This window comes from Quercus lobata, chromosome 8 (assembly GCF_001633185.2).
Source record: "Quercus lobata isolate SW786 chromosome 8, ValleyOak3.0 Primary Assembly, whole genome shotgun sequence".
In the NCBI taxonomy this organism is placed as follows: Eukaryota; Viridiplantae; Streptophyta; class Magnoliopsida; order Fagales; family Fagaceae; genus Quercus; species Quercus lobata.
The window spans coordinates 39,966,322-39,987,241 of record NC_044911.1 but is presented as its reverse complement, the minus strand read 5'-3'; the positions used below and the strand labels follow the sequence as shown (position 1 = coordinate 39,987,241).

General features: G+C 37.5%; 3 protein-coding genes across 3 annotated transcripts; 1 reads left to right on the top strand and 2 right to left on the bottom strand.

The window, feature by feature from the left end:
* Positions 1-1,366: 1,366 nt before the first annotated feature.
* On the bottom strand, positions 1,367-4,609 carry LOC115954600 (reticulon-like protein B17). The gene is made up of 8 exons (XM_031072505.1): positions 3,795-4,609; positions 3,524-3,677; positions 3,343-3,417; positions 3,113-3,257; positions 2,955-3,024; positions 2,684-2,749; positions 2,460-2,582; positions 1,367-1,785 (listed from the first exon to the last, which is right to left on the bottom strand). Exons 1-8 carry the CDS (start codon positions 4,327-4,329, stop codon positions 1,643-1,645), a joined length of 1,311 nt encoding a protein of 436 aa, XP_030928365.1. The 5' UTR covers positions 4,330-4,609; the 3' UTR covers positions 1,367-1,642.
* Positions 4,610-7,800: 3,191 nt separating this feature from the next.
* Positions 7,801-14,031, bottom strand: LOC115954699 (nicotianamine aminotransferase 1-like). The gene is made up of 7 exons (XM_031072624.1): positions 13,633-14,031; positions 10,845-11,184; positions 10,539-10,757; positions 9,867-9,926; positions 8,863-9,018; positions 8,689-8,782; positions 7,801-8,196 (listed from the first exon to the last, which is right to left on the bottom strand). Exons 1-7 carry the CDS (start codon positions 13,902-13,904, stop codon positions 8,078-8,080), a joined length of 1,260 nt encoding a protein of 419 aa, XP_030928484.1. The 5' UTR covers positions 13,905-14,031; the 3' UTR covers positions 7,801-8,077.
* Positions 14,032-15,008: 977 nt separating this feature from the next.
* LOC115956862 lies at positions 15,009-15,908 on the top strand. Its single transcript, XM_031075136.1, has one exon. It carries the CDS (start codon positions 15,009-15,011, stop codon positions 15,906-15,908), a length of 900 nt encoding a protein of 299 aa, XP_030930996.1.
* Positions 15,909-20,920: the final 5,012 nt, after the last annotated feature.

Genomic DNA, 20,920 nt, shown 5'->3' with positions numbered 1-20,920 from the left:
GGATTTTTACAAGGAAAGAATCCTGCAAAATGTGCACATTAATGAAGATTTTCCTCACAAGGAAAAGTCATCTATGCCAAGGAACGAATATCAACCCTACCTACTATAAAGACCCCAAAACCCTCACAAACCAAGGTACGCATAATTTCTCCCAACTCTGACACTCTAGAGTTGTGAAAGTTCTTTAATTTGACATTCGGAGGATATTTGGCTGGTACCATACCAGTACTCTCTTAAGGTATTTTCAACATCATCACAAAATAATCTTACAACAATACTTTTTGAATTAGTAATTTTAAAAATATAATCTTATTATTTAACAAAAATGGCCTTGGTAGTTGGGAAGAGAGGACCCTTTCCTTATTAGAAAACTTCATCCCATAGGGTAATGATTTTCTTGTAAACCATATATATGCATCCTGCCTTTCATAATATGTGAACCCCACATGTTATGATGAGATGGTGATGGATATATTGGATCAGACAGCCGAATAATTTGGATCTTGCCATTGGTAAATGATCAAGAATAGTGTTTGTTACACACAAACTAGTCTCATTCAGTGAATCAAAAAACCAGAACCGCACAAACTAGTCCCCGCAATCAAAATGGAAGTTTCTACGAAAACTGAAAACCAACGAGGGACTTAAATTGTTTCTCTGGATATTGCCTTGGACGGTCTACCAATTACCTAGTGAGTTCTCAAAGAGTTAAATTTACTTCTCTGAGAATAGCTTCGTACGACTACCAACTTGTAAGTTCAGGAAAAGCTTAAATTGCTTCTCTGGAAATAACCTGTGAGCACAAAAATGCAGATAGAGGATGAGTCCTATTGCTTATTTGCTTATTTGCATATCGCAGACTAAATGGTGTAAATAAATTTAATAGCAGACGGACGGAAGGACAAAATTAATATCTTATAAATTTTTCAGAGATGGAATATTTAACTTAGAGCAAATTTCGAGAACAAAAAGTATATTTTAGCCTCGTTGTTCTTAAGAGTGAAAATTCTTCCTACGCTTATTTGTAGCTTTTCCTTTTCTTCACTACGCTAGCTTTATTTAACAACTTGGTGAGAATCTTAGACTGCATTGGATAAGTCTAACCAAAGGTTTTTTTTTACAAGTAGAAAATATGTTTATCCTCAGGGTTTTGGCCTCAGATCACACAATCAGTTCATCTTCGTTTGCATTAGCCAAATCAAGTTATAGGTACACAAAGTACATGTGATTTGTTGGATGTGGACGGGTGTTGCATGATAAAAAAAATCCTTTATTTGATTTATCTAACGCTAATGAGTCCTTATGCCAATTCATTCACTTTATCCTTTGTTTATACAAATCCAATTGGAATATAGAGAGCAAGCTGTTGAAATGATGGGAGAACAATTACATGTAGTTTTTTTTTAATGAATGAATTACAAGTACTTCAAGTGCAATTTAATCTTACTCTTCTCAGACATCATCAGCAGACGGAATGAGAGATTGGAGAAGAAGAAATTCTTTTTATTTATACATTTTGAACAAGGATGAGTCACATTTTACAAAATGCCTCATCTGTCCATGCAGTAAATGAACAGAAATATTGGTGCTTTTTGTTTTTTTTTTTACTTTTGGGTTGGAGGCGTCATATGACTCCCAAGTACTACTTTTGGCGACCTGCTTCTACCACCACCAATGCCTGCTGTTGTTGCTGCTGCTCTTGTTCCCCCTCCTCTGCTTCTCCTTCTTCCAATTTTGTCACTAGATGCTGTCGGCAATATCGGAGTATAACCAGAGATATAAACGCTGCAAAGGAAATCAAGTATAAATAAATGTTAGTAAATTTTTGGGTCTTTTCTATCGGATAACAACTTCATGCCAAAAAACTGTGCTATTGGTAATTCAGACGTGACTATCTCGCTATTGGCAATTCTGACATCCCAACGCTAAGTTAAATTTAAGTGTTTGAAAGTCAGTTTTTGTTCCCCTTCCAATAAGTCAGGTGGGGGATTTGAATTTAGGTCTTCCCATAGAGATTCTTGGCAACAAGGTTTGGTTCTTGCCCTACTCTGTCTGATGAATCCGTTAGGCATCTGGATTCTGGAGTGGTAAGAAAAGTTATATGCTACGATATGTTATATAATAAAAGCCAAGTCTTAGAAGTCACGATTGCATTAAATTGTTATTTTCTTTTTTTTAGTGGTTTTACTCTCCTTTAGTGCACAAGAATTGTCCAAGACAATGTAAAAAGAAAACCAAATAAAAAGTTGTTATACAGAGAGAACATGACAAGGTTTGATAATTGTTTGTTTGTTTGTTTTTTTTTTTTTTTTCCCTATTCTTTTTTAAGAGTGAGAAAAACAAGAAGACACAGTTTTGGAACTAATAAAAAAGGATTGGAACTAATACAATTTTGCCATGTAAATTGTGGGGATATTGAAATTTCAAACAGAAGCTTAATCAAATGGTCAGAAAATTACCTGTAAAAATACGGGTTTTTATAGTAGATAGATTCCAAAAGGCAGTGACAGCTGATGCAGCCACTATCTTCTTGTGAGAACAAGCACCCCATGCTTCCAACACCCACCATTTTAAACACTCAACTGCATTGGCAAATGGCACTTAGCTTTAGTGACTCAAGGATATTAAAATTTAAAACACACTTAATACATGTATTAATTAAGTACATTGGTAATGGAATTACCTTTTTGGTTTATCTGAATGGAGTAGCATGAATACAGTTTTGGGATAGTGAAGCTCATAAAAAATCCTGCTCAACCAAACAATAACCAAATACATTTTCACATCAATAACTAATATATCACACAAACAATAACCATTACCCACATGATCAACAACCAAAATACCCACTTTAAGAATTGAAAAAAGAAAAAGAAAAAAGAAAAAAAAGAAGAGAGCATAGAAATCTTAAATTTTATCTGCTAATAGGGAGATGTGAATGAGTATTGACATACCAATTGCGCAGAGCCGCCATATTGTTATAAGGTGGCCATATTCAGCTCCTAAGAGTAGGAATGGAGCAACCTATAACCAGAATTAGGCTGATTGAAGTTATGACTCAAGCTGAAGTGTGTTGTCAAAATATGAATAACAAATTCTTTGTAATTATTACTCTGAGGGTCATGGATGGCTCTCCTGAGAAATGCTCTCTCGTCTTTGAAATTGCAAGATTTGTGGCTGGAAGTATCAACTTGCCAAGACGTAAAATGTCATCTTCTTTAAGCTTAAAGTCACGCTTCTTTTCAATATTATTATTTCTGCAATTTCATCAAATCCTAAAGCTTAGCAAAACAGATAAACATACATTGGAACATAACATGATAAAGGAGTTTAATTTGTAACCTCTGAGAGATCGAATTCGAGAAGAATGATGCGCCCAAAAACAGAAGTCCTAGTTGGGATATTGCTGAGAAAATGCTGAAATTGTGACATTTGACAGGCCTTAGATTCTTGATACTATAGTTATGTTAGATAAGGAGAGAGAGAGAGAGAGGGCTAAAGGAAAAGAAAGAAAAATACACACCTAAAGCTAATTTCTCTAGCAAAACAAGACGACAAGAAGCAAATAGTCCCTAAGCCAAACCAAAGGGTTGACTTTGCAGTATCTCTCCACATAATCAAATCAGTTATCATCTGCCCAATTCGATCAAGATTGTTTCCATCCTCATCTTCTGCTTCTATTTCCACAAAATACCAACCAAAATAAGCACAAATCAATCACTAAAATACACCCAAAAAAACCAAAAACATAGAAAAAATAATTAAAGAACTAGAGGATAGTGATTTCAACATACTTGGAGATGAACTTGAGGAAGGCATTAGAGGGACCAAACTCAGCTTCTCCTTCTTGGACCGCCCGCTGTGCCGTCTCTTCCTTGGCTTTCCAATCTCCTCCGCCAAGCTTGGTTCTTTCTCTTCCCGAATCTCAATCTCCGACCGCCTTCTTGACCTCCGAGAATTCCTTGGCGAGGCACAGCCCAGTAGACCCATCTGGGCCGCCCTGCTTTTGCACCTCCGGCGAGACCCATTAGGCTCCACGGGCTCCTCGGCCATTTCAAGCCGATCTGTGAGACGGGTCTTGGATTTGCGGCGCGGAGAAGGCGAAAGAAGCAAGAGTTCGTGAATAGGAAGAGAGTTGGAGTTTCTCAGAGACTCTGTGCCTGTGGATGGTGATGGGGTCTTCTTGGTTGTTGGTGATAGGATGAGGTCGAGAGAGAGATGAGGAGATTCTTCTCTCTCGACGTTGAAATCACAAATACGAGCAAGACGGGAGGCTGATTTTAATCTGGACCGGGGCTCGGATCGATGAGAAGGCGGTGTAGAATCCATTAATGAGTTTGAATTTATGTGATCAGATTGTGAAAGATTTTCTTGAGGTTTTGATTAATGGTAAAGATGATTTCTTGGTTCTCTGAATGAAGAGAGAGAGAGAGAGAGAGAGATTTGTGGGGTTTTGATTAAAGAGAGTATTATTTTGGGTCTTGAATGAAAAAACGTGGTGTTTGGGAAGGTTTATTGGTTCTCTTGAAAATGGGGTTTGACGCAAAGTATACTAGCCGTTGGGGGGAGAGAGTGGGTTTTATTTTTGAAAATTTTGACGGCGGGGACAGTGGGACCGTGAGATACAACGGTAAAGAGCTATGAGCCTATGAGGTCTTTGTTTTGTGCCGTTTGTGGTGGTGCTGGTGTTCACGTGATCATGGGCTTGGTGATGGGCTTCCCTTTTTTGGATGGTTTAGGTTCAAAGACCGAGATTGCCTACGTTTTTTTGGCGTATTTTCAGCCGTTCATTTATTTATATTATTCGCTAATGATGGATTATGATCAATTTGTTGTAGCTTTTCTGTTTTGATTTTCACCTCATCTTGTATATTGTTTTGGCTAAAATTTAATTAATACTCTTTTTAAGTTTAAGTAAATAATAAATTTTTATTATTTTAATCCTTATACTTTTTTTTTTTTTTTTTTTAAGTTTTAGAGAAACTTGTAGTCTTTACACTTTAACATTCATATCCATTGTCGTCAATAAAATTATTGTCAAGTCCAATAAAAAGTATCATCACATATGATAATATCATTTTTATAAAACTTACAACCTATTGTTTTTTTTTTTTTTTTTTTTTAATAACAGAAAAAGGGTAATGGATTGAAAGACTAAATTGACAAAGCATGTTAAAATTTAAGGGCTAAATAACAAAAATTAAATGGACAAAAAGACAATACACCCAAACTTAAAGGGCGTAATTTGCCTTTTAACCAATAATTTTTATTGGTATATTTATATAATTTTTTTTAAATGTCAATAAAATAAGTTCACTTAAGCAAACTCTTAATTAGTATTAAACCATCTAGATTTGGTAAAAAAGAAAGATAAAACTTAAGTGTTGTACTTTAAAATTTTTAATTAAATTCATCCATGTGATTTATTGCTTATTGTAATTACATAGTTAAATTCAATAAAACTATTCTGTTGATTTCAATTAGAAAACCTAACATACAAGATACAAAGAACTCTTATCTAAGTTTTGGGTAAACAAAAAAGGCTTTGGTTTGGAACTGAAGTGGCCTGTCCAGTTGAGAATCCTCATCCTGGCTTTTCCAAGGCCCTTGAACATGTAGGAAGAACAAGCATATGATAGTACTAAGAAGAATGTTTTTATTAGGGCCATTCAAATTTGGAACAATCATATCATATGGTAGTCCCAACAAGGAATGTATTTTATTAGGGCCATTCAAATTTTACCTTGAGATTTTTTTTTTCTTTGCAAGATCACAATTGCTTGCCCACCAATATTTTTCAAATTTTGTCCAGATATGATTTTTCTCCTCTGTGACCATAAAGCAATTTCCAAAGTTCAATTTCCTTACATCAACCGAAATAGTTGTTCTTCTCTCATTAGAGTATTCACCTACTCATCTGATTCTCCTTAATTATATCGTAAAATGAAATAGCTGTTCTCAATTGTGTGTGTGTGTGTGTGAAATTGACAAAAGGGTGATGTTTATGAGAAGCTTCTTAGGAAAATAGGATAATGGCACATAAGACCTCTCATAAAAACCCCAATGTAAAATACACCCAACATTCTCTCTCACTTTACGAAATGAAGGCTTGAAGAAAGAGTAAAGAGCAAGCCATATACTTATATATTATTACAAAGTTGAGGTGCAAATAGAAAATATGCTTAGATAATCTAGCCAATTCAGTTCCCTCTATAGAGCTTAGAAAATCATTGGCCAATCCCATCCCATGAAAAACTTCTAAATGTGTGGATTAGGATTTTTGTTCTCATCTATATATATATATATATATATATAAAATATATTATCTAAAAACCAAAACATAACATTTATTGTTGTTGTGCTTTTATTAAACCATATCAGCGTAATATTTTAGTCTATTTTAATCTAATTCGATCTTTTCAATCTATTTTGGTCAATTTTGGTCTTTTCCACCTATTCAGTTCAATTGGTTCATTTTGGGCCATTCAGTCCATTTGGTCAATTTTAGTTTATTCAGTCCACTTTGGTGATACTTTAGGAGGAGAGGTTTCTATAAAAAAAGGAGTTACTTTATTAACAATTATGTCACATTTTCAGTGGAATGTTAGTAGATTATTGATAAATTTACATTTTTCTTATATGTTATTAAAGTTTTATATATATATTTTTTTTAATATAAGTTATGGATTTACTTATATCTGTTTCCTTTTTAAGTCATTCAAGATATATAGAGGATCTTTCTCAAAAAAAGATATATAGAGGATGAGTGGAATATAAGTACTACAAGAAACAAATTCCAACTACACATTACATTATTTACAAAATGTCTCGCCTTATATAATAATTGAATGTAAAATGCATTATGTTTCCTTGAAATTTAAAAAAAAAAAAAAAAAAAAAAAAAACTCTTACAAAACTAAAAACCATTTCAAATAACAAATATTGATAACTTAATTTAAAAAATCTAATATATTGTACCAACTATTATTTTTTTAAAATAATCACATTATTTTAAGAATAATTTGGGATTAACTCTTATAAATCTCATCTATTATTTTCATTTCCCACTTAATAAGAAAACAAATCGTGAAATTTTCCGCATATCACGTGGGTTTGCAACTAATATCACTAAAATGGAGCCAATTCAATTCCCTCATTATTAAAGCAATATTTTTTTGTTTAGTTTCCTTACTAATTAAAGGACATGGCATAGGAATTATGTGTCATTTTGATCATAACAAATTAAAATTGTTCTTGACAAATTCCCGAGCAATGAACATGACATAGGAGTTCAGCCATTCTGTTTCATTTTCTGGTCAGGACAGTGTTCTCAATAATTTACTTTGACTCATAACAAATCTATGCGGATGTAGGTAACACTCATAACTGCATGCATGATGCATCAACTCGGTTGTGTAACTTCTTTAACTTCATATGCTTAAAAAATTCTACCCCTTTTTTTTCTTTTAGTCCCTTCTAATTCTGATGGGGATTGGGGATAAATTCTTTTCCTGTTAGATCTGATCTATACTATCCATGAGTTCAATTCGTGGTGACTCTGGTGACTAAGTATATTTGACAAATTATTTTGTTTAAAGCGACAGTGGTACATACATTCAACTATATTATTGCACTTTCATCATAATGGTATAATCCAATGTCTTTTCATACATCCAACTTTTAGGGTCTGTTTGGATCACATGCAACCTGCGTTTTTGCCTTTTTTTTTTTAAATTTTTTTACCATGAACAGTGTATTAAGACAAAATTACAGTATGTTTAGCAGTGAACAGTAATCCAGAAATTATTTTTTTATTATTTTCAGTAATAAGTTTTCAACTTTCAACAAAATAAGCGGTATCTAAACACATACTTAATGGCACAATGTCATCACCGCATAAGATAAATATAGCAATTAAGCCCAAGCGACTGAAAATGGTAACAAAGCCCCACTAGGCTTTAACCAAAGTTTAGACAACGAGCAAATGGATTTATTACCCTAAAAAATGGAGTATGAGATACAACGTGAAGTTGTAGATCACCATCCTTCAATTTTATTGCTGCACACACAATCGAACCTATTCCTTCTTGGCATGCCTGTGGTAGAAGGCTTTTATTCTTCCAAGTCCATCTTCAAGCGCAGAATGCTCAACAGCAAATGTAATTCGAAGACAATTCTTAAGTCCAACAGTAACCCCTGGAAGCATAATACTGAGCAGCTAAGCAATTCTTTTTTTTAAAAAAAATAAATAAATAAAAAGAAGAAATTCTCTCTAACTAAGCATGCATACTACATAAGAACGCAAACACCATGGTTATAAATTTAAGTGTGGCATTAGTTTTGAAGCAAGTTGAGAAATTAGATAAGGCCTCTATTTGCTGCTAAGAAAATGTCAAAAATATGCTGGAGAAACATAAAGGTGCACACACACACATACACAACAACGACAACAATAACAAAATATATGTGTGTATATATATATTTGATAGTTGGGGAAAGGGGATTTGAACGCGGACGTTTTTGTTGAAAATACTAGGAGATGTCAGTTAAGTTACAAGGCTCAACATCAGTATTTACAAGGAAAGCAATCAAACAATCTTATGTATAAAAGTATTCTTAGTCACCAAAAAAAAAAAAAAAAAAAACTTATGAAAGTATTAGAAGAAGTCCAAATTGTTAAATTCTTACCTGGCAGAATAATCACGGATTCCTCCTTGGCCAACTTCATACAGAAGTCCACATCATCAATAATGCCTTCAAGTAGTGGTAGATTTAGCTTCACCTGTTTCCAAAAAGGGGAAAAAAACTCTTCAAATGTTTATGTTGAAGCACAAGGCTCATAGTTTGTATATACGTCCTTACCATTGCAACCATGGACCCTTCTGGTTTGTGTGGACAGGTCAGACAAGGGATTTCTTGAATTCTATCATATAAAATGTCTGCAGCTTCTCTAATTGTGGTTAGAATCTTTGAATAGAAATCCTCTTTTGTGTGCTTCAGGATTTGGGTAAGTGCCCCCTGAAAACGTAGAACATTTGTAAATTTTTTGACAAGATAAGGCGAGGAAATTAAAGAATAAAAGATTTTGGATTATATCCTAAATTTCTATTATAACAAAATCCATGCGAGAAAAACATATGCATGTCTCCAGGAGATGCCAAGAGAATATAAGATTTATGGATTAGAGAAATTAGATCAGCAACTTCAATAAGCCATCTCTCACCATCTTTTATTAAATTGTATTCCCATTATTTGGATTTTCAGCAACCATATGATTTATGTGGTTTAAAAAAAAGACAAAACTTATTACGGTACCTCAGGTGCTGTTCCTTAGATTTCCCCTTTAAGGTTCTGTTATGTGGCTATTTAATTAAAAAATATACTTCCATCTCATGAGAATTTTAAGAGGGAAACCTAAGAAACAGCAACTAAGTACTATACCTAAGTCTTGTCTTAAAAAAAAAAAAAAAAAAACAATGTTTGAGATGTATTGCTTGGTTAATGTTAGAAATTAGGATGGTTTTTTTTTTTTGAGAAATGAAATTAGGATGTTATTGCTAATTTCTCATTCATTGTGAGGTCTACTCATTAAATTCATGGTAAGGTCAATTATAAATGTGAGAGGAGGAAGTATCATTTTACTATACTCCAAGAGTACTTAAGTATTTTCCTTACTAATCAGCTAATGCATTAATTACATAGTTCTATCATCAGATTTTCTATTTAAAGCATGCATTAATTCATACAATTTGTATGTATAATCTAGTAAGTTATACAAAATTAAAAGTTAGAAAAGGTATTGCATTCTTTTTCAAATTTTCTTTTTATTTAAAATATATTAGAAAAAAGAAGTTAAAATTAGATACCTGCATGTTTGTTGGGGGGTCGGTGGTGATGTCCAGAAAATTCTTCATGCACTCCACAAACTGGATAAAAGAAAACACAGTTTTCAGGTATGTAAAATACTTCTTGTTAATTAATGAATTAATCTCATTGCACAAGGAAAATACATTGTAAAAGTAAACAGGTATAAATCTTCAAATTCAGTTAATAATATAATCTATGATCAAAGATGATACATCTTTCATCATCAATTGAACCAACATTTGAGATCCAGGATTCTTGTTATCATTAGTCCAATCACTATTCATGTCTTTTCTTCTTTTATTAATGAAGCAATTTCTTTACTTGTATGACTTGGATGTTTCACGTTTCTTGAAAAATGATACGATTGATGGAAAATTGTATGATACTTATGCGTCTTTATTCAAACAAAAGGGTAACTTCATCCCCAAGGTACAAGACCAACACTAGGAACTCATCTTCTTTTTTTGTCTATAAGCAAGCATCAATAACCTAACTTGATAAGAGAACATTATCATTTACACTACATACACGGGTTGAAGTATAGGCAACATAACTACAAACTTACAAATGCAAGACTCTACCCCAGGAAAACATAAAATTATTGTAACTATAAATACTATGTCAAATATGGAAATTGTGATATAATGTAATGGAAAAGATGAAGCACCAACCCCTGATTGATGGAAGATGCCATTGGGGTCACTTGTCACAATCCACCCAAGTCGCCAACCAGGAACAATCCATCTCTTTGCTATGGATCCAAGTGTTAGAACAGGTACAGTTGATCCAAACACTCCCATGGGCACAAACGGATTACTTCCAAAAGCTAGATGGCCATAAACTTCATCAGAAATCACAAAAATCCCAAGTTTGCTAGCAGTCTCTGCAATCTAAGTAAACAAAGAGGCAACAATTGAAACTTTTAGTTAAATAGAAGAACCAGTAACCTTCAAAATTTAGATTACATATTGAACCACCTCTTTCAAATGTTGGTACGTGAAGACATTTCCACAAGGATTGCTGGGATTGATGATAACCATAGCAACTGTGTTCTCATCCGCAAGAGCTTCAACAGAATCAAGATCAACCTCCCAGCCCTTTTCGGGTATAAGATCAAAGTGGCGAACTTCAAGCTTACTGCAACTCGCACGAGCTTCATACTGTGGATAACCTGGTCTAGGAAACAGAATGTTGGCATTTGGACGCGCAAGGACAGATACTACGATTTCTATTGCTTGGGTGCAACCAGCTGTGAGATACACATCATCTGGCGATAACTGGTATGGAAAATCTTTTGAAAGATATTCTGCAACAGCCCTGTAATGAAAATTAAGTTGAAAGTCTAATTATCAAATTGAAAGGATACCACCGTGTGCACTGGGTGCAATGGTCATTCCACAAATATAAATACTTGTGGAGTGTTAGGGGAGGGAGAAGGGTCAAGTTCAAGTCTTTCGGAGGAAGACTTACACATATATACAATTAGATTAGATTAGACTATAAGTAAAATTTCTATCTTATATAAGAAAAAAAAAAAAAAAATCAAATTGAAAGGATTGGTTTGAAAGTTTGCCAATCTAAGAACTCATTTTCAGAAGTTTAATAAACATCCACATTTTTATTCTAGTCGCATAATTATCAAATTGAAAAGTTTGGTTTGAAAGTTTGATATAATAAGAATTCATTTCAGTAGTTTAATAAACATCCACATTTTTATTCTAGTCACTCACTTGAAATATCATTTAACCAGGACAGTTCTTATGTTGCACGTTTCTGATTCTATTTAGCACGCAGATTAAAACTAGATTTCAAAATCCTATTGCTCATCTTTCTCAAAAAAAAAAAAAAAAAAAAAATTCCTAATGTTCATGATATGTTGGCCTGCGATTTGCCATGAGATGTGTCGCGGTTGTTCAAGTTTGCATGTGGTCCTAGCCAGGTCTCTTGTGACTCAGCATATGCCAAATTTTGCCACGAGTCTATGCAGCTTTTTGGGGGAATTATAATTTAAAATTTTCCAAGGTTTTTTATTTTAGGTGAGAAAGATACGTGCAATAATCAAATGTGTGGTCGGTTAAAACTCTCAAAAAAAAAAAAAAAAAAAGTGTGGTCCTAGGCATATGGGAGGAACTTAAAAAAAAAAAAAAAAAAAAAATTAGTCCCAAACTTCTTAAAAGAAGAAATTTATAATTTTTGAGGAAACTCCTAACCCAATGGAGCACGTGTGTGCTCATCATGTACTCTATTAATTTTTTCTTGATTAGTGAGTATCTCACTCTTTTCATCAAAAAAAGAAAAGAAGAAATGTATAATTTTTAGCTTAATAAAAAGTTATTTTATTTTGATTTGTTTGGTGATAGTTTTTTATCATCTAATTAAAACACCAATTAATTTTTGGTGTAAATTTTTTATTCAACCATCAGAAACTTTAGCAATTTAACAATTGAGTTAGTTAGAACACACACCCTTTCTTTAAAATTGAAAACTATTGAGAAGCTAACAAAAATACAAAATATATTCCTTTGGCAAATCTTCACACGACTCCTTTGAAGAAATCTGATGGTTACGATCAAAGTCGTTTTAAAACTTCATAACCATCACAGACATTTCCTAGTAAAACAAAATTGAACGGTGATGGAATCATTAAAAATAATATATTGCAAATCCTCGCAAAATTGAGAAGGTAGCAAAGCAAACCTTGTCTCTAGTGTCCGCGCTACCTACAAAGCCACTTTCTTTGTGCTTGCCACAATTGATTATAATTTTTTTTTTTTTGAGAAGAACAATTGACTATAATTTATAATCTCTTTGTGCCTTCACCCAAAAGTCACATATGACCCTTCAAAATTGACTACACAATGACAAAAAATCTCGTCGTTTCAGGGCTTGAAAAGTTGAGATCCTTGAGATTCAGTCCAGTCATTTTAACGTCAGCGTACGTGAGATTCGACAAAACCCTACCAAATGTAATTTTTATACTAATTGACAATAGAATTTTTTTTTTTTAGAGGAAAATTGACAATAGAATTTGATTAGTACTAAGCGCAGAATTCTCAAAACAACATTAAACTTATTGCCTTGATTTTAATTACACTAATTTTGAATTTTTTTTTATTGTATAAAAAATCAATTAAAAAAAAACACACATTTTAATAAGGTGTAAGAAAAAAAGAAGAAGCAAAATTAGCTCTCCTAACCTAAAATATATATTATTTGGTGTTAAAAATATGTAATTAAATAATTAAATTTATTATATTTTAAATGGTTAAATTTTTGGAACAGTCACTAATTTGATAAGGTATAGGAACGTGATAATTTAACTTTTATTTATAACAGCGATATTAATAAATAAAACACAAGAAAAGAGGAATCATGAAACAAGATTTGGAGAAAGAAAATTGCAAACCTCATAGAGACCAATTAAAAAAAAAAATGAAATGGAAATTGTTACAGGGGATTAAAATTAAATGCTAATCATTTATTGGTAAACCCAGTTGCATCCATGTCAACTCCCACCTATCAGGTACGGTGCAGATGCAGCTACAAACTTCTATACACAGTGATTAGACACTAATAGAGAGATTTTTAAGTTTTGACGGTACGAGTGATGATAACTTCTCATCGTGTATAGATGTTAAAATCGTGTTTTTTTAGTTAAAATCGTCAAAACTAGATTAAGTTGGAAAATACAACTTTACTTTGAGTGCGTTCGACTGTGTAACTCAGTGTATGCAATAATAACTAGCGCAATATAAATCAACGTACCTCCTTGCCTCGGCAATACCGACGGTGGGAGGGTAACAGTTGTAGTTATAGGAGTAGGTAGCATCAGCAACAGCATCTGGGGCAACAGGGGTAGTTCGATAGCTCGGAAACTCAGTCGGGTCAGCACGGCCGAGAGGAATAGTGGGTCGCTTCTCGTCCTTGTTACGATTTGCCATCAGCTTGGTGAGAACACCACGGACGGAGATGGAGGAAGCGATTAACTCTGGGTTCCCTTGGAAACCCCATTTCTTGTGTCCGTTAATAACCTCCATAGCTAGCTTTTGGTGGAAGTGACAAAGTTGGGTTTGGGTAAGTGGCGAACTAAAAGCTATAGCGGTCAGCTCAGCTATGATTTAAGTGAAGCAGTTGTTGAAAGATACACAGACACAGACACAGACACATACACATATATGGGTTTTATGATAAAATATTTACTGTTTTAGTAAAATAAATTTTTGATAAAAAAAAAAAAAAAACTGTTTTGATAGTGTTTTTTTTTTTTTTGAAAGGGTGTTTTGATAGTGTTTTCAACTTTTCATAAAATTTTTTCAAATTAAATGGTTAATATATGCTTTAAACAAGGGCAACTCTAGGGTTTTTGTTTAAGAAGGTCAATAAGAAACATTATCATTCTACTGGCTATATATTTTTCAATGTATATAGTCATTCATCCACTAATCCCCATTTGATTACGTAGTTCATGTTCATTCTTGATATATGTTTACAATTTGACAGGATTGACGATTCTACATCCCACTGACGAAGATAACATTAATGACGAAGGAATCATCCATGACGAGGTCATCAGAAACAACGAAGAAAGCCATCATCACTGACGAAGGCAGGGAGTCATTCAATGCAGTCAATCAATGACCTGAGCAGTTACTAAGTAGACCAAGCAGACTGTTGGGAGCCTCTTAAAAGTCTCATTACTGGACCAGGGGCGTTACTTCAGAGAGCATTAACAGCCCCAACGGGTAGCCCCTAAGGCCTCAGGTATAAAGCTTTCATACAACCAACGGAAGGGAACATATATGCAAAAATACTCTGAAATTACATTCTACTTCTTTACTGTGTTTGATTGTTATCCTAACTTTGGCATCAGAGACTTTGTGACAGGCACCACATCGGTGGCCCTCATCGAGCAAACCTTCACATTCCACAAGGGATTCCATCTACTCACTCTTACTGACGAATTTGTATTCCATCAGTTTGGCGTCGTCTGTGGGGACGAGTTTTCAGATTCATATTCGAAAACGTAGTTTCCATCAATTCTCCATATCCAGATGGAATCCAACCCAGATTCAACAACCTTGGCCCAGTAAGTTCAAGCCCTTGCAGCCACCATTGAGGAACTCACCAGATAGAACCAGGAAATGAAGCTGCGGCTCCAGCAGGTTCAACAAGCTCAACAGGAAGAAAACCGGTCCAAGGGTAACACGGAGGAAGAGGGGGATAGCCAACGGAGGGTAACCCCCCGGAGACCAACTACTCCGGACGAACAGAACTCAGATCTTCTTCGGGAAATGAGGAAAGAGATGGACGAACTAAGGAGCGCTATCAAAGAAAAGACAGACCGGAGCGTAGACAAAATGATAAGGGCTACGGATTCGCCCTTCACTGCAGCGGTACTTGATTGCCCCGTGCCGTCAAAGTTTCGCCTACCTCAATTAGAGCCATTCGACGGACTCAAGGACCCTCAGGACCATCTTAATACCTTTAAGACGACTCTGGGTCTTCAGCAACCACCTGACGAGATATTGTGTCGTTCCTTCCCTACGACTCTCAAAGGAGCTGCAAGAGAGTGGTTTACTAAGTTGCCAAACTCGTCCATAGACAATTTCGATCAGCTGAGTAGTGCTTTCTTGCGCCACTTCATAGGGGGACAACGCCCAAGGAGACCAGTAGATTACTTACTCACCATAAAACAGGGAGAGAAGGAGACTCTGAGGTCATATGTCAAGCGATTCACCCGGGAAACTCTGGAAGTGGACGAAGTTGATGACAAGGTGCAGCTGACGACCTTCAAAGCAGGGTTGAGATCCAGAGACCTGGTGGCCTCTCTTGCAAAAAACCCCCCGAAGACAATGGCTGAGATGCTCCTGAAGGCACAAAAGTACATGAACGCGGAAGATGCTCTAGCTGCCATAAAAGATACTGAGAGGCTAGGAGACAAGTCCAAACGGGAAGACGACCGCAGAGGGCAAAAGAGAGACAGACCAGAACGTCGGAACAATGACGGGAATAGAAGGAGAGATGACAAAAATCCTCGTTAGGTAAAATTTACTCCTTTGGTTATGCCTGTTGACAAGATTTTCACGCAGATCAAGGACGAGCATTATCTCAAATGGCCCAGGCCATTACACTCGTCCCCCAACGTACGTGACAAGAACAAGTATTGCCGGTTCCATAGAGACCACGGCCACAACACAGAAGATTGTAGAGATCTGAAGGAACAAATAGAGGAATTAATACGGAAAGGAAAGTTACAGAAATATGTAAAGAAAGGAGAATATAGCAAGTTCAGAGACGACAACAGGACCCAACATGAATCCTTCACTCAGGATGACGACCATCCGTCCCAGCCTCCACGCAAAGTGATCGGGGAGATTATCACGATCACAGGAGGACCATTCTCAGGAGGATCATTTAGATCACTAAAAAAAGCATGCCACAGACAGGTGAACAGCGTCCACACCATGCCTCCGTCCAAACACCGACGAACATACCAAGACATGTCCTTTAATGAAGGAGACGCCAGGGGAGTAAAGCAGCCTCACAACGATCCCCTGGTCATAGTGCTGAATATAGAAGGGTTCAATACTAGAAGGATCCTTGTTGATAACGGGAGCTCAGCGGATATCATCTACCTCCCAGCCTTCCAGCAGTTGAGATTAGATCCAAAAAGGCTTTGCCCTTTTGACTCTTCGCTCATCAGCTTCAGTGGAGACAGGGTCAACCCCAAGGGTATAGTGACTTTGACGGTGACGGCAGGGACCTACCCATTGCAGTTGACCAAACAAGTAGACTTCTTGGTGGTAGATTGCCCCTCGTCCTACAATGTCATCATTGGGAGGCCCACCCTAAACAAGTGGAAGGCGGTGACGTCGACCTACTGTTTGAAGGTGAAATTCCCAACAGACAACGACGTGGGTGAAGTGAAGGGCGACCAAGTCCTGGCAAGGGAATGCTATCAGGCCGTACTGGCAAGAAAAGAGAACCACACGTGGACGATTGAAGAAAAAGAGGAGGACGGGATGGAGACCCTAGAAGCAGTGGAGTTGGTAGAAGGAAATGCGGACAAGACGACCAGGATAGGGACGACGCTAAGCCTCGAGATGAGAACGAGACTCATAAAGTTCCTTAAAGGGAATCTAGATGTCTTTGCATGGAGTCACGAGGACATGCCAGGCATATCTCCAGAAATCATCCAGCATAGGCTGAATGTGGACCCCAGCAAGAAGCCCATTCAGCAACGACAAAGAACCTTCGCTCCAGAACAAGATCAGGCAATAGCAGAGGAATTAACCAAACTCTTGACGGCTGGATTCATCCGGGAAGTATACTATCCAGAATGACTCGCCAACGTCGTCCTGGTAAAGAAAGCGAACGGAAAGTGGAGAATGTGTGTAGACTTCACCGACTTGAACAAAGCATGCCCAAAGGACAGCTTCCCTCTACCAAGGATAGACCAGCTCGTGGACTCCACCGCCGGACACAAGCTACTGACGTTCATGGACGCCTTCTCAGGGTACAACCAGATAAAGATGGCTGAAGAAGACCAGGAGAAGACCGCCTTCATCACAAGCCAAGGACTCTACTGTTACAAGGTGATGCCTTTTGGGTTGAAAAATGCTGGAGCTACGTACCAAAGAATGGTAAACAAAATGTTCAGCCAACAGATTGGCAGGAACATGGAAGTATACGTGGACGATATGCTCGTCAAGAGCAAGGAGGAGCTAGCTCATCTGGACGACCTGGAGGAGACTTTTGCAACCCTGAAAAAACACCAGATGAAGTTAAATCCAAGCAAATGTGTCTTTGGGGTAGCCTCAGGAAAGTTCTTGGGATTCATGGTGTCCCAGAGAGGAATAGAAGCAAATCCAGAGAAAGTACGAGCTATCATTGACATGGTCTCACCCAAGACCGTCAAGGATGTACAAAAACTTACAGGAAGGATAGCAGCTCTAAATAGGTTCGTCTCTAGGGCCACAGACAAATGCCTGCCCTTCTTCAAAACCCTCAAGCAGGCTTTTGCTTGGACCGACGAATGCGAAGCAGCGTTCCAAGAGCTGAAGCAATACCTGAGCAGTCCACCTCTCCTGAGCCCGTCCAAAGGAGGGGAGAACTTATACTTATACCTGGCGGTGTCAGCCTCGGCAGTAAGCGCAGCCTTGATTAGAGAAGAAGGCAAGAAGCAACTCCCGGTGTACTACGTCAGCCAAGCCTTTCAAGGAGCTGAGTTCAGGTACCCAAGGATCGAAAAGATTGCGTTTGCACTTATAGTAGCCTCGCGCAAGTTCAGGCCGTATTTCCAGTCAAATCCTATCCTTGTGATGACGGATCAACCAATTAAGAAATCAATGAACAAACCAGAAGCAGCAGGGAGAATGGTCCAATGGGCAATCGAACTCAGCCAATTTGACATCGAGTACCATCCAAGAACAGCTATCAAGGCACAAGCTCTGGCTGACTTCATCGCTGAATTCACTCTTCCAGACGAAGATGGAATTACAGACGAAGTTGATAAATGGACAATACAGACAGATGGTTCGTCAGCCCAAAAGAGGGGGGGAGTAGGGGTCGTCATAACCACCCCCGACGGAGAAGTGATGAAATATGGGGTTCAACTAAAGTTCCCAGCCACCAATAACGAAGTCGAGTATGAAGGAATACTGACGGGCTTGAGGCTTGAGAAAGCTCTTGGTGCTAAAAACTTGCTGATCCAGAGTGATTCAAAGTTGGTAATCGGACAGATCAGTGGAGAGTACGAGGCAAAGGAAGAAAGGATGCAGAAATACCTTAAACTGACAAGGCAACTAACTCAGGAGTTCGACACAGTGGAGTTCGTCCAGATACCAAGAAGCCAGAATATTGGGGCCGACGAAGTATCAAAACTAGCGTCATCAGAAAAAGGGAAGACGAGCACATACATGGCAATAGAGATCCAGAAACACCCGAGTATTGAAGAGGTGGTGGTGTTCTCCATCCAGAGCACAGACACCTAGATGACGCCCATAATATCCTTCCTCCAGGACGGGCACCTACCTCAGAATACTGACGAAGCTAGAAAGGTCAAGAAGAGAGCAGCCAGGTTCACGATCCTGAATGACGTCTTGTACAAGAGAGGCTTCTCTATGCCTTATCTAAAATGCGTCGACGAGGATGAGGCCAAATACATCTTGGAAGAAGTACATGGAGGAATCTGTGGCGACCATGCCGGTTCCAGATCCCTAGTCAACAAGGTGATAAGAGCAGGATATTTTTGGCCAACCATGCAGGGGGATGCTGCTGATATCGTCAGAAGGTGCGACAGATGCCAGCGGTACGGGAATGTGTAACGGCTTCCAGCGGAGAAAATGACGACCATAGCCTCCTCATGGCCATTCGCACAATGGGGAATCGATATCGTCGGTCCTCTGCCCCATGGTAAAGGTCAGGTAAAATTCCTTCTAGTTGCTATTGACTATTTCACAAAATGGGTTGAAGCAGAGGCCCTAGCAACCATCACTGAGGCTCGGATCCGGAGTTTCGTGTGGAAAAACATAATCTGCAGGTTCGGGATTCCCTTGACTATCATATCTGATAATGGGAGGCAGTTCGACAGCCAAGGCTTTAAAGACTTCTGCTCGGACCTCGGGATCAAGAATCAGTTCTCAAACCCGGGACATCCTCAGGCAAACGGACAGACAGAAGTAACGAACAGGACGCTGCTCAAGATAATCAAAACCAAGCTGGACGAAGCAAAATGTGCCTGGCCAGAAGAACTACCTAGTGTCCTGTGGGCATACAGGACTACAGCCAGAACCCCAACAGGAGAGACACCCTTCAGGCTTACCTATGGCACAGAGGCAGTAATCCCAGTAGAAGTTGGAGTAACAAGCATCAGACGAGGAACTTTCAGAGATGGACTCAATGACGAGGAACTGCGGTTCAACCTGGATTGCCTAGATGAAGTAAGAGACAATGCGTCCTGTAGAATGACAAAGTATCAAAAAAAGATGGCCGAGTACTACAACAAGAGGGTTAAACTTAGGCGTCTGGACATAGGGGACCTCGTCCTTCGCAAAGTCACTATAGCAACTAAAGACCCTACTCAAGGGAAGCTGGGCCCTACATGGGAAGGGTCTTACCGCGTCATTCACTACTCTAGACAAGGAAGTTACCATCTGGAAACTATGGACGGACAAAAGCTCCCGCGTGCTTGGAACATTGAGCATTTAAAGAAATACCATGAGTAAATGTAATACACGAATGCATTCGTTATTGAAGTTAATAAAAGTATTATTCCTCTGATGTTTTTGCGCAGGCAGTACTGGTCGACCATGAGGCCTATAAATCACTAAGTAACAAGATTCCGCCTTGACGGATGTAAGTTACTGACGACCATCATAGTATGATTAAAAGACTAAGTAATGAGATTCCGCCTTGACGGATGTAAGTTACTGACGACCATAATAGGATGGTTAAAAGACTAAGTAACAAGATTCCGCCTTGACGGATGTAAGTTACTGACGACCATCATAGTATGGTTAAAAGACTAAGTAACAAGATTCCGCCTTGACGGATGTAAGTTACTGACGACCATAATAGTATGGTTAAAAGACTAAGTAACAAGATTCTGCCTTGACGGATGTAAGTTACTGACGACCATCATAGTATGGTTAAAAGACTAAGTAACAAGATTCCGCCTTGACGGATGTAAGTTACTGACGACAAAAAAAATAAAAAAAAATTTGACAAGAGTTCGCCTGGACGGACATAAGTCGCCCAGGCAGCACCCCCTGACAGTCGCAAGTGGCAGGAGTCAGTTGACGGAGAAAAGAGTGCAGTACATCAAATCAAAACAGGATGCAACAACTAATTAACAAAGCACAAAACTGTAGACGGATGTAAGTCAGCCAAAACATCTAGAGGAAAAGTAAGTACGCTTCATTCTAGCCCATAACCACTGGGCCACTATCATTGTTTTCAAAATAAAATTAACTGTTTTGAAATTAGATTTACAAAAAGAAAATGCCCAAAACAAGACGGGCACCCACCATAAAACAAAAATTTTCTAAGTATC